We start from the raw sequence: 14,786 nt of genomic DNA, 5'->3' as shown, positions 1-14,786 counted from the left end.
AGAAACCAAACTGCCACGAATGATTTATCGTCGATAGATATGTGAAAAACACCTTGAGGATTGATTCTAAACAACGTTTGCCATGTTTCTGTCGATATTATGGAGTTAATTTGGAAAAAAGTTTGCGTTGTAATGACTTAATTTTCGGGTTTTTTCTTACCCAAACGTGATGAACAAAACGGAGCGATTTGTCCTACACAAATAATATTTTTGGAAAAACTGAACATTTGCTATCTAACAGAGTCTCCTCATTGAAAACATCTGAAGTTCTTCAAAGATAAATTATTTTATTTGAATGCTTTTCTTGTTTTTGTGAAAATGTTGCATGCTGAATGCTAGGCTTAATGCTATGCTAGGCTATCAATACTCTTACACAAATGCTTGTTTAGCTATGGTTCAAAAGCATATTTTGAAAATCTGAAATGACAGTGTTGTTAACAAAAGGCTAAGCTTGAGAGCAAATATATTTATTTCATTTCATTTGCGATTTTCATGAATAGTTAACGTTGCGTTATGGTAATGAGCTTGAGGCTATAAATAGGATCCCGGATATGGGATTGCTCGTCGCAACAGGTTAACTAAACTGCAATTATCATAAATCATTCTTAGCTAGCTGGCTATAGTAACTAAATATCTGTCAGATGTAAAGCAAGCAGAATCGTGGCATGACATACGCAATGCATGTTGGCTAGCTCACGTTAAAACTAGCTCACTTAAGCAAGTGTATTCTTAATAAGCTAGCTAACTACAGTCAAATAAGGAGAAGCATGTTGTCATGATGGAAGTCACCTATGTGAAGCTAGCCACAATACTGATTAGCCACAAGTGTAATTTGCGGTTCTCCTTAGCAATTGTTAGTGAGATGTGGTGCCATAACATAAAATAATATTTTAGCTAGCTATAAATTCACATGTATGCCATATAATTTGTCATAGCGTTATCACAAAATGGCATGCATACTTTTAAATCAAATCTATTGTTAAGTGCATACAGTGCTTGGTTGATTGAATTCAATTGATAGGACATGATTTGGAACGGCACACACACCTGTCTATATAAGGTCCCACAGTTGACCGTACATGTCAGAGCAAAAACCAAGCCATGAGGTCGAAGGAAATTGTCAGTAGAGCTCCTAGACAGGATTGTTTCAAGGCACAGATCTGGAGAAGGGTACCAAAAGAAATATGCAGCATTGAAAATCTCCCAAGAACAAAGTGGCCTCCATCATTCTTAAATGGAAGTTTGGAACCACCAAGACTCCTCCTAGAGCTGGCCGCCCGGCCAAACTGAGCAATCGGGGGAGGTGACCAAGAACCCGATGGTCACACTGACAGAGCTCCAGAGTTCCTCTGCATCCATGTTGAGGCTTGCTACCAGCAGGAATATGCAGTACTGTCAGTAAGTCATGATATTGTTTTCCTTTACATTGCACGATACTAGGCAGGAGGCCCTGGGCCAGTGGGAGGTTGGGGCTTTCTCTCTTTCTAGCACTGACTACCTCTATCCATCTCTCTCCAGGTGCTAGAGACAGAATGGTCAAAGGACCTCCAGAGCCTTCTGACCAACTACCTGCGATCTCTCCAGAGCACAGAGAAGCTAGCTACACCCCGAATAGTATACTTAATGCACCATGTAAACCTCCTTCACTGCGGCAGTCTGCCTGTGTGGTGACATATTGCACATAGCCACTGGTTGGATTGGATTTACTGTACTCATGCTCTCTCCTCCCTTTAAGAGAGTCTCCCAGACATATCAAAACTAACATGTGTCCATCCCCCTTTCCTCTAGGTGAGTCTGCTGGGCTATGGAACTCTGGTGCAGCACATCAGGAAAACCTGCCACCCTGTTGTCAGCTATCAGCAGACAATTTCCGGAGTAAGGATGCAACTATCAAGGCGATTTTCTATTACAACATATTGGATGACTGTCATTCATATTCCATTCACCCAACTCAATGTAAAATCGATAGCTTTAGTTTACTACATGATACTCAAATATTCCCAAAACCCATCACGGAGGTTGCTATAACCTAATGAAAGTTTACAACGTAGGTGCACAGGTCGAGGGGAAAATTTGAGTAATGAAGGCGAGACATTAAAATTCAATACCGCCTTGCACAATATTGCCTGCATCTAGCTGATCTAGGGTATAATCAGCAGTCTGTGTAGAAATTCTTACACAGGGACACTCTGTCAATCTTAATTGAATCATTCTTTACTTGTCAGCGTACTGGAAAGGTTCCAACCAACTCAATGTACCATAGTACACGTGTCAATCAGGAGCTCTGCTTGGGCAGTCCCAGCAGTTGTCTTATATATGGCTAAACACAGACAAGGTATATTTGCATGATTTAGCTTAATTAATTGTTACCGTTTCATTCATGTGACCGACCAATACCTCATGAGGCTTCTCTTGAAGCGGAGACCTTGAAACTTTCACTCTAAAAACAAGGTCTGGTCGTACTGACAAATTGCAGCTACTGATAGTGAGGATTAATTCAGTCAGCCACTTGCATGAAGACAGAAATTGGTTTATAGAACAGGACATGAATAGAACACAGAAATTAGTTTTCAGGAAAGCACGTATAACAATTTCCATCAGTCAAACAGTTGCAAACGAAAGTTGCTGTTGGACAAATTCAGGTGTGTTGATGCCTGTTTTGTTTGCTTCCGTTTAAGAAACATTTTTCGGGCAGAATGAATACACCACCTCAAACACAGTTCACTTTCATAGCAGCCACATATAAACATTACTATTTTACTCGTTATAGATAGATACACACAGTCGAAGTTTACATACACTTTAGCCAAATACATTTAAACTCAGTTTCACAATTCCTGACATTTAATCCTAGTAAAAAAATCCCTGTTTTAGGTCAGGATCACCAATTTAATTTAAGAATGTGAAATGTCATAATAGAGCGAATTATTATTCAACTTCTATTTCTTTCATCACATTCCCAGTGGGTCAGAATTCTGCATACACTCAATTAGTATTTGGTAGCATTGCTTTTAAATTGTTTAACTTGGGTCAAACGTTTCAGGTAGCATTTTGGCCCATTCTTCCTGACAGAGCTGGTGTAACTGAGTCAGGTTTGTAGGCCTTGCTCGCACACGCCTTTTCAGTTCTGACCACCAATTTTCTATAGGATTGAGGTCAGGGCTCTGTGATGGCCACTCCAATACCTTGACTTTGTTGTCCTTAAGCCATTTTGCCACAACTTTGGAAGTATGCTTGGGGTCATTGTCCATTTGGAAGACCCATTTGCGACCAAGCTTGAACTTCCCGACTGATGTCTCGATGTTGCTTCAACATTTCCACATAATTTTCCTACCTCATGATGCCATCTATTTTGTGAAGTGCACCAGTCCCTCCTGCAGCAAAGCACCACCACAACATGATGCTGCCACCCCCGTGCTTCACGGTTGGGATGGTGTTCTTCGGCTTGCAAGCTTTTCCTCCAAACATAACGATGGTCATAATGGCCAAACAGTTCTATTTTTGTTTCATCAGACCAGAGGACATCTCTCCCAAAAGTATGATTTTTGTCCCCATGAGCAGTTGCAAACCATAGTCTGGCTTTTTTAATGGCGGTTTTGGAGCAGTGACTTCTTCCTTGCTGAGCGGCCTTTCAGGTTATGTCGATATAGGACTCGTTTTACTGTGGATAAAGATACATTTGTAACGGTTTCCTCCAGCATCTTCACAAGGTCCTTTGCTGTTGTTCTGGGATTTATTTGCACTTCGCACCAAAGTACATTCATCTCTAGGAGACAGAATGAGTCTCCTTCCTGAGCGGAATGACAGCTGCGTGGTCCCATGGTGTTTATACTTGCGTACTATTATTTGTACAGATGTGGTACCTTCAGGAGTTTGTAAATTGCTCCCAAGAATGAATCAGACTTATGGAGGTATACATTTTTTTCCCTCTGAGGTCTTGGCTGATTTCCCCATGATGTCAAGCAAAGAGGCACTGTGTTTGAAGGTAGGCCTTGAAATACATCCACAGGTACACCTCCAATTGACGTCCATTCGCCTATCAGAAGCTTCTAAAGCCATGACATAATTTTCTGAAATTTTCCAAGCTGTTTAAAGGCACAGTCAGCTTAATGTATGTAAACTTCTGACCCACTGGAATTGTGATACAGTGAATTATAAGTGACAATCTGTAAACAATTGTTGGAAAAATTACTTGTGTCATGCACAAAGTAGATGTCCTAACAGACTTGGCAAAACTATAGTTTGTTAACAAGAAATTTGTGGAGTGGTTGAAAAACAAGTTTTAATGACTCCAACCTAAGTTTATGTAAACTTCTGATTTCAACTGTATACAAAAAATAAATATAGAAAACGAATGCATGTCAGTATTTCTGTTTTCCCTTGCCCATTTATTTAGTTGTGTGGATTTATTTATCTTAATTTAATTCTAAATTACGTCAGGTTTGGTCCACCATCTCACACACTGGTTCTTCCATTTCAAAGCCCTGGGGTATGGGGCTGTGTCCCAATCATCTCAAATACGGTAGCATCCCTTCATTCTCCCTTCTCCTTATTAACCTGATATATGGCCGTCTTCCTTACCTTCAGTCAGGGTTTCAAATTCATCCTCTATGCTGGATCCTCCAGGGCTGCCCTCGGGGCTCAGGGCCTGTACCCTGAATAGGTAGGCTGTGCCTGGGGACAAGTCACTGATCTGAACAGAGCTCTTCTCCAGAATCAGAACAGTGTATGTGGTCACATCCAGATTGTCATCCTAGTGGAGAAGGGAATTGAAAGATGAGAACACAGTGAACCAACATGCCTTTCGGTAAGGAATTATAATAATAAGGCACACTTTTGTTGTGCGGTATTGCTCCCCATGTGGTGTTTGTCAACCCCGAAACCCCTCTCATTTTCTTTCTCTTTTTCCACACCCTTTCTTCATCCACTACCACAAAATTCCCTTTAAGTCATTATGTTTCAAAAGACATATCCAAATAGAACATAAACATTTTCAGCAGCTAGTTTGGCGTGGATGGTTTACTGTACCTTCTTGCGGTAAGTGAGTTTGTAGCGGGTGGGCTGGGGCACGGGCCTGCGGGGGGCTACAGCCCAGGACAGGGAAAGGCTGGTGAGGCTCCGCTCGTCCAGACGCATGGACGTCACCTTGGGGGGGTCTGAGGAGGGAGGAGGGGAGATGTTAACAATTTCGGAGACTGCAATGTCCTTCACATGTTCAACCAAGAGCTTTTGAAATGCTTTCACTGCATTATGTTTGATGGAGTATTTAGTGATTGTGCTTGTATAAGGCCATACAACTACCTTTCAGATCAAGCATAATAAGAGTTCTACTACTACTACCACCACCACCACTATTACCCCCAAGTACAGTGACCCACCTGTGTAGAGCAGGGCAGTGGTCAATGTGCTGGTGGATGGGGGCCTGTTGGAGCGTGGCGTCCCCTGGCTGGCGAACAGCGATACTCCGCTGTGGGCCTCAACGGTGAACGTGTAGTTGAGGTGGGGCTCCAGTTCGCTCACTGCCACCCTGGTGTCCATCAGGCCTGAGCTGGCCGGCTCAAGGCGCACCTTCTCCCCGCATGGCTGGCACGTGGTGCCCTCGCAGCGCCGGCACTCCACGCTGTAGCTGATGTCACTGCGGCCGCCCGTGTCCTCCGGCGGACTCCATGACAGCTGCAGCTTGCCTGCCGCCAGCTGGGTGGTCGTGGCGACCAGTTCTCGCGGTGCTGAGGGCAGGCCTGAGGAAACAGGAGCAGGAAAATAGAAGCATGTTAGTTCATGTATGATTGATGTCATCATTAACATTATGTTAAACTGTAGCATTCTGGGACTTTCTCTTGCTTACGGTCATTCTAATCTTTTTAGTGTCATTATTTTTTGGTCAAGAGAGCACTTTGAGCACAATGAAAAGCAAATCTCTCATTTGTTTTCAGTGTAGGATCCACCAATGCTGACTGCATTAAAGTAATTTTCCAAAATGTCCTCACCTGAGCAGGGCCCTGTAGTTGGGTCATCGGGAGCACGATAGAAGTCTTCTGCACATGGACAGAACAGTGCCCCGGAGCTCAGCAGCTTGGTGTTAGCAGGACAAAGCTCACATGCGTCGTTGGAGACAAACGCTTTGAAGAAGCCTGGCTGACAATCTGAAAACACAACACGCAGATAGGAGAGACTTTCATGAGGACCTGAGGGGAACTAGTTGAGAAACTGCAAATGAAAATATGGCCAGGAAAACATGCAGTGTATGACCCAAATGGCAACCTATTCCCTATATAATGCACTGCCCTATGGGTCCTGGTCAAAAGTAGCACACTAAGGGGATAGAGTGCTATTTGGGACGCAAACACAACATTGTTATGTAGATGACTAATATAGTGTTTTCCTACATCCGAGTAGGAATTTTGGTGCATATTAGGCTCTAATCTATGGATTTCACATGACTGGGAATACAGATATATATCTTTTCATCACAGATATTTTTTTAAGTAGGGGACGTGGATAAGAAAACCAGTTGGCATCTGGTGTGACCACCATTTGCCTCATGCAGCGAGACATTCACATAGAGTTGACCTGTTGATTGTGGCCTGTGGAATGTTTTTGCACAACCATTGAAGAGTGGGACTTTACTGGATATTGGTGGAAACTGGAACACGCTGTCCTACATGTCGATCCAGAGCATCCCAAACATGCTCAACGGGGTGACATGAGTATGGTGAGTATGCAAGCCATGGAAGAACTGGGACATTTTCACCTTCCAGGAATTGTGTACAGATCCTTGCGCCATGGGGCCGGGCATTATCATGCTGAAACATGAGGTGATGACGGCGGATAAAGGGCATGACAAATGGACCTCGGGATCTCTGCATTCAAATTGCCATCGATAAAATGCAATTGGGCTAGTTGTCCATAGCTTATGCCTACCCATATCATAACCAAATGGCCACCATGGGACACACTGTTCACAACGTTGACATTAGCAAACCGCTCACCCACAACGCCATACACGCTGTCTGCCATATGCCCAGTACAGCTGAAACCGTGACTCAACCACGAAGAACACACTTCTCCAGCGTGCCAGTGGCCATCGAAGGTGAGCATTTTCCCACTGAAGTTGGTTACGACACCAAACTGCAGTCAGGTCAAGACCACGGTGAGGACGACGAGCACGCAGATGAGCATCCCTGAGACGGTTTCTGACAGTTTGTGCAAATCCACAGTTTCATCAGTTGTCCGGGTGGCTTGTCTCAGACCATGAAGAAGCCGGATGTGGAGGTCCTGGGCTGGCGTGGTTACACGTGGTCTGCGGTTGTGAGGCCAGTTGGACATACTGCCAAATTCTCTAAAACGACCTTGGAGGCGGCTTATGGTAGAGAAATTAACATTAAATTCTCTGGGAACATCTTTGGTGGACATTCCTGCAGTCAGCATGCCAATTACACACTCCATCAAAACTTGAGACATCTGTGGCATTGTGTTGTGACAAAACTGCACATTTTATTGTGTAATGATCATGCTGTTTAATCAGCTTCTTGGTATGCCACACCTGTCAGGTGGATGGGATTATCTTGGAAAGCGAATTTGTACAGAACATTTGAGAACCTTTTTGTGCATATGGAACATTTCTGGGATCTTTTGTTTCAACTCATGAAACATGGGACCAACACTTTACATTATTTTGTTTATTTTTTGTTCAGTGTACTTTGAACTCCTACACTTCCTTTAAACCATCCCCCTTTTCTCTCCATCGCTCTAAACTAATACAACTAGTCGTCCCACATTCCAGGACAGTATGTCAGCCATCAATACTTCACAAGGAGAGAAAACAGAGAGCAAGACAGAATCAAGTGGGAAAGGCAGAAAGAGAGATAGAAATGAAAAACTGAGCGGAACCATTATGTGCATAATTCAGCCGTCTTTTAAAAAGACCCCTGTGCAGATATGAAACCGTATCGCTTAGATTAGATGTCTGCTGATTTCACACGTGGGAGAATATAGTGGGAGAGTTGCAGGTAGGCTCCAGCTGTGCACCAACAGTAGGAGAATCAGAGTAAGACGTCGTGAAATCTCTGAGGGTCTCATGGAGGAAAGTGAAAATGAGAAGGCCACCCTTAAACGCTCTAAAAACATTCCAATGGCTGCTGGTCATGTCCTTGCTATATCCCCTTACATTATCACACACACTTGGAGAGGAAATCTGACTTCAGTGGAAGGATTACTGTTCTCTTCACCTCACACACCTTACTTTCGTTTATCTATTTCCAGATCCTGCGGTACGGGGCTGTGTCCCAATAATCTCAAATAGCAGCTCTTCCTTAGCCAGCTCTCTTTACCTAGGTTGACTTCATTGCTTTATCAGACATGAAATCTGAGGCCCTAATTTAAGACCGATGGATAGATGAATGATATCATGTAGATGGATGATATGTTTGATGTGAGCAACTGTATGCAAAGTAGGTACCAGGTAACAAGGTGTTAGAAAAAAGGACAGTTGGAGTTGTGTGTGTGAACGAGATAATGCTAAAATGAAAAAGAGAGATTACAGGCAATTGAGGAATGACCTGAGAAAGGTGAAATATGTCAAGAATAAATGACAGATGGTTTCAGTGTCTGCATCCAAAAGACGAACACAGGGACAAGTCAAGAAAGAAACAGATGTCTATTCTCAGAAAAATATCAGCTTTGTTCAGTTGCCGCCTTAGTTGTGGTCAGGTTTGGCTGAAGTTTACTTGGAAACTGCAAGTAACCTCACACTTGCCTGAAAGAAACTGCCTGCGTTTCATTTATTTCGAGGGTATTAACTCAAGTGACTGAGACATTCCCCTTCCTTTGCTCCATTCATCTTTTGTCTCGTAGGGGCCTCCAAGTTGCGGTCGAGCCATTTGTCAGCAATAGGAGGTGAACAAACGATATACATTACAGCAAACATGGGCGGCAATGGTGCAATCTTTGTTTGACTGAAAATTCCTAGCATGAAAAGAATTTGGATTGTGACTGACGTCCTGCATGCAGCCTGCACGTTGCTCATTCTTTCATGTTACCCTTCTCTTTCTCTGCATTCTGTTTCTAGAACATTCACGACTACTCATTAACACCACCTTCAAGGCCAAAAAGAAATGGAGGGATAGAGAAACAGAAGCAGAATAGATTGATAGAAAGACAGAGGGGTATCGAATCCTGCTGGAGACTTAAGAAGAAAAAGGGGGAGCGAGAGGAGAATTGCATTGAGTGGGCAAACAAAACAGCTGCTGTCTCAAACCCCAATTCATAGGCCTCTGCCTCCCCTCTCATAATCCCCAAATTCCTCTGTCCTCCCTGCTACTCCCTTCCAGCCTCACCAAAGGTTTCCAGCTAACCCATTAGAATCTCCTTTCACTAGCAACCAGCAGGCAGGAGAATGCCAGGCCATTAAACTCCAGAGTGGGGAAGAAAAAAAAAACACTTGTTGCAAATAGTAGAAATGCCACATGGCAACTGAATAGAGGGGAATATGCTCTTTTTGCACAGCAGTGGCAGGAAAAACAAAACAAAAAAGTGGCTGCAATGCGTATGGTCAGGGCTGTGGTGAGATGGCCTTACACTAAGAGGCAGACTCTGTAATCAACAAGCAGTCCAGAATACACCACCCAACGGGAGGCCCATGGGCCTAGAATAGAGGTCTTCACGGTTTCAACAGACCCAAAATTCCGAGATCCGACCCGGGACCAGAGTGGGTCCGAGTACTAAATTCTGACGTTTGTCTCAGGTCTGATATAATTGCCACTGGTCTCTGGATATGCACCCCTTTCTCCCCAAAATGGGTGAATGGGAGAGTAGTAGATTCACACCAACGGATGTGCTACATTACTAGGACTGTGTGCTGATGCTGAAAAATTGTGTGCTGCTGTTCTAGAAATGCTTCATTTGATTTACCGACGGGACCGTTAGGGTTTGTGTGATGAGAACTGCGCAAGCTGGTTCTGTCTCAGCCAACTGCAACTCAATAAAATGTATAGCCTATGTCCAGCTGAAACTGGTTCTGGCTGCTCGCATCACGTGCCTGCTGCTGAGGAGAGCGAGTGAAAGAAGCCTTGGCCCAGGCTGTTGAAGATGGGAGACTTTTTTTCTTTGAAATAAAACCCCCAAAAGTTAGAGGAAAAACTGTATTGTGAAAAGAAACCGATAACAGAAATGTCTTTGGAGACAAGTTTTAGTGGACAAAGATGAGAACGTTACCTTTCATTTATATATTTCCGTATTTATTATCAATTGTTTGGTCATTATTATTATTAAATTATTGGCCTATTTAAATCATTTAAACCCCTTCTTTAAATAGCCTATGTAAAAAAAGTGCTTTGTATCATTTTGTTAAGACATTTGTTATTAACTAAATGAAGCTCCGTCTAATTTTTTGCTTCATATTTAGTTTAAGGTTAAAAGTTGGTCTGTTGTAAAATAAATAGCATTAGCCTATTGATGTTATTTGTTGGTAATAGTTGCAATATAGGCTAGCCTGTTCAAATCAAAGGTTTCATTCTGTTGAGACATTTTCATTAGCCAAATTAAGTTGCAGCTGTAATGGTGTTTGCGGCAATAATATAAAATACCGGTAGACCTACTATGCTACCTTCACTCAAACCATGAAAAGGAAAAACCAAAGAGGGCAAGATGCAAAACTTAATTTAATGCTGCAATCGTATTTTCCCTATAAACAATTACTTTACTTTCTTTTGAAATTACCCTAATAAAGTCAAGCAACTTTTGTCTGTTATAGCTACTGCAGGCCTATGAAGGCAGTGAGCACCGGCACTCCATTGGACTCCAACAGTTGAACTTGAGGTGAGGAAGAATGTTTTAGGCCTACCAAAGTTACTCCTTTAATCAAACAATATAAGGCTTGTCTTTATAAATCATATTCGGATAGAAAATTAACAAATTAGCCTCCTTCCGGACGTCAATATCTGTATAGGAGTAGTAGCCTATCTGACAAATATTTTTTAAATCCATGTCGGTCGGGAACATGGCACTAGCATCTCTTTCTCTAGGGCTAGGCCTAAGCTCTTCTCCTTTAATATGTATATTTTAAATATCATACAGTGGACACCTAGGCCTATATGATTGCAATGGCCTGATGCATTTAGCGCTCAAATCTCTGACAGCTGAACCGTGAGGTAGACGGTTTAATAAGTTAAAATGTTTTGAATATGCTACACATCGAATCGTTTTTGTAATTTGTTATATATAGGCAGTTTAAGAACAAGCAACTGTGGATCATTTGGCCAATGTTGCTGGCAGCACCCAGGTTTCTTTCTACTCTCAGATCTGAACGGGTCTTTCAGATCTGAACTAGCACGGGTCTATTTGGGAACGTTTCCCACTGTTTTTTGCAGAACAGGTCTGACTGTACTCAGGTCCATGTCTCAGTTTAAAACATATATATATTTATGCATATCAGGTCGGGTGGGAAAGGCAACTTTTTGGACCCGTGAAGACCTCTAGCCTGGAGACCATATACAGTGGGGCAAAAAAGTATTTAGTCAGCCACCAATTGTGCAAGTTCTCCCACTTAAAAAGATGAGAGGCCTGTCATTTTCATCATAGGTACACTTCAAATTTGACAGACAAAGGTGCCATTACCACAGGTAACGAGTGGAGGACAGAGGAGCCTCTTAAAGAAGAAGTTACAGGTCTGTGAGAGCCAGAAATCTTGCTTGTTTGTAGGCGACCAAATACTTATTTTCCACCATAATTTGCAAATAAATTAATTAAAAATCCTACAATGTGATTTTCTGGATTTTCTTTTCTCATTTTGTCTGTCATAGTTGAAGTGTACCTATGATGAAAATTACAGGCCTCTCATCTTTTTAAGTGGGAGAACTTGCACAATTGGTGGCTGACTAAATACTTTTTTGCCCCACTGTAGTTCAGACCCATTTCCTTTTCTGCCTTTCTCTAGAAAGGTCAGCACGTGTAAACTGACTCACAATCATAGGAAATGAATCCAAAGAATGTGATCAAGAGGTATCGGTGACCACCAGCTGATTCGTTTTTGAGGAGGAATAGGAACTGAAGAAGGGTCAAGGAATGTTCCTCTGAAAGTGAGAGAGTGGTTCGCCTTTTCTGTTGGACACAGGAAGCGCGAGGCTAACGCTGAGCTTCCTTCCTCCTTCAGCCAATCATAGTATGCGAGGGAAGAGGACCACAGATTGAGTCCAGGGAAAAATTAGGGGAGAGAGCTGAAATGTTGTTGGTAAAGAACAGAAGAGGGAGTAAGACTTGAGGAAAACCCAGTGCATTTCTCAAGTAAATAAAAGTCTGTCAACCTCTAAGAGTCAGACAGCCGAGAAACCTAACTGAGAATGCCTCCTTTTTTTGCCCTTTGGGATCCCCTGGGATGTAGGCCCTGTTTGTCATTTGAGAGGCCCTGTGCCTAAAGAGCCTGGGTGTTTGTTTATAGTGAGTGACTGGCGGGTCCTGGTGGATTCTGGGTGTTGAGTGGGCTGGTTTGTCAGTCGGAGTTAAGATGTATGAGATGGAGACGGGGATAAATGCACGGACGAATGGATGGATGGATGAATGGGTACACAGCTACCGGACAACAGAAAGCCCTCAAGCCCTTGAATAAAGTGGGGGTGCGCTAGAGGAGAGGTGCAAAACAAAAAGCTTAAGTCAAGTCGTGGGCTCTTTTGGTTTTAAAGCATAGGAGGGTCATGTCTGCCCCAGGGTAGTAGTAAAATTGTCCTCGACTACAGGGAGTTGATGGCCTACTAAAACAAACACAGGAGAGAAGTCAGGGAAGGAGCGAGAGTGGGGAGGGAAGGAGCAAGAAAGGGGAAACCACAGCTTGTTTCGCAGGGAGGGGGAGTAGACAAAAAAGGGTATAAAAATAAAGCTCCAGAAAAGCAGCAATGTTGAGATCATTATCATGACTAATTGTAGATATCCAGGGAAAAGTCAGCATCCATCAGCTTTTGCAGGTATCGGCTATTTTGAAGCAGGTTTTACTTGCAATGTTTGTAATATGTGGTAGCTTCATATACCTTGGTTGAATGCACTTATTTAAGTTGCTCTGGAAAAGAGCATCTGCTAAAATGCATTTTCTGCTCCCAATGCATGTGATGTCACTAATGCCATGTTTACATGTGCAGGACAATTTGTCATAGGTGTATTAGGGGGTGGTTGAGTAGAACAAGGTGTGTATCCGATGGGGGAGGGGTAGTGGTAACATGAAGCCACAGATGGAGGAGTGGGGGGGGGGGGGATTATGGTGTGTAGTGACATTAGTCAAAAGGATAAGCTGACCGATGGAGCAGCTGTAAGTGAATTACATCTGTTTTACAATTCCACTTAGACTTTCATCTGGTTGTCAACGAACACAATAAATTCCTTAATACCTTTTTCTTCACACTCCTCTTCCCTTGTGCTGCTCACAGAGGAAGTGAGAGTGCAAATGGGAATGAGAGAGGGGTACAAACAGTGAGAAAGCAGAAATGCATGCATTAAAACAACCATCACACAAACCAACAAATAGGTCCAACACAAAATAGATGTCATGGTCTGATTAAATAATATTCTTCTTTCCTTTCCATTTATGTCCTGTCCTTCGACTACACTGCCCAACAACAGCCACCACAGTCATCTAGGACACACTTCCTTTGCCTTTCCTAAAAGTCAAGGCCAGATATCCAGGTGGCCACGCAAGCTGGATTCCAACGTGTCTGCTTCCTGTTAAGAGGCCAAATTAATGAACCAATAAACAAAATGACTTATCAGTGGGCCACAAAAACCAAAGGAGTGAAAGGGGGGGGGACTGACTGCAGCGCAACAATGGAAAGCCCTGAGCCAACAGGTTGGAGAGTGGTTGAGGATTAGGTGGCGTCCGGTTTCCGTTGGAGCCCGTCCTGTCCGGTGGGGGGACGGAAAGTGCTGAGCTCACACCGGCAGCACAATACACAAATCTCCACAGCCCAACCACGTTGCACAGGAATGCCATACAGAGGAAATATGCACCAAAAACATGCCCCGGAATACCTTTTCAGCAAAGTACCAACATAGGGGGAAATGGAGCTACATGCCACCTAGGAGTAATTGTATGTCTGGATACTGTTAGAATAAATGGCACAAATGTCTTTGTATGAGAACACAGACACCAAAAAGTTTATTGCTCTGTGTTTTGTTCAAGTTACTCTGCTGTTGTCAGCCATACCAGAAAGTAGGAATCTCTTTAGTCTACATATGCCCAGAGAAGAGCCATCTTTGCTCATCCTCATGACTAGCCAATGATATTATGCCATATTAAATGCTTCCTACGAGTTTCTAACCATAACCCTTATTTACTTATGAAATGTATGTCTGGATCAGAAAAGTAATAGGATTTGACATACGACATTGCAACCACAACATACAGGCCTATTGAATGAATTCTAAAGCAAAAGGCTAAACTTGCTAAATCTATTCAAAAATCAGTAAAACATTATGAAATGCACAATTTAGATAAATATTGGCCACTACTCTGTTTCCTGTCATCTCTTATAGATTTCATTGAATTATAATGGGCACAAAATTCAACATGATAGTGTCGAGAGGAAATTTACTCAGTCCCTCCATTTTCTAGCCCACGCTCTGAACCTCCATGTGAGAGGTCAACATCAACTTGGCACAAGATCACAGAATCACATTAAAAGTAATCGCAGTCAATCTCCCGAAACTTCCCCATTCCCCATTTCCAAAGGGTAAGAAAGAAATGTGCTTTGATATGAGCATGCTGAAAGTGCAAAACTAGTCTGATAAGGTCCTTAATGATTTATTGG

The 14,786-nt window shown here is 42.8% G+C and overlaps 1 protein-coding gene across 1 annotated transcript in view; it reads right to left on the bottom strand.

Moving 5' to 3' along the window:
* The window catches only part of epha2b (eph receptor A2 b), a 33,116-nt gene that overhangs the window by 12,044 nt on the left and 6,286 nt on the right, over positions 1–14,786 (bottom strand). The window contains exons 4-7 of the mRNA XM_029621997.2: positions 5,988–6,143; positions 5,379–5,738; positions 5,029–5,156; positions 4,582–4,753 (exon numbers count right to left, since the gene is read on the bottom strand). Coding sequence (XP_029477857.1) covers positions 4,582–4,753; positions 5,029–5,156; positions 5,379–5,738; positions 5,988–6,143 — 816 coding nt within the window. The remainder of the gene's footprint in view (positions 1–4,581; positions 4,754–5,028; positions 5,157–5,378; positions 5,739–5,987; positions 6,144–14,786) is intronic.

This window comes from Oncorhynchus nerka, linkage group LG20 (assembly GCF_034236695.1).
Source record: "Oncorhynchus nerka isolate Pitt River linkage group LG20, Oner_Uvic_2.0, whole genome shotgun sequence".
In the NCBI taxonomy this organism is placed as follows: domain Eukaryota; kingdom Metazoa; phylum Chordata; class Actinopteri; order Salmoniformes; family Salmonidae; genus Oncorhynchus; species Oncorhynchus nerka.
Note: the sequence above shows the minus strand (reverse complement) of the source record. Positions and strands in the feature narration are given on the sequence as shown.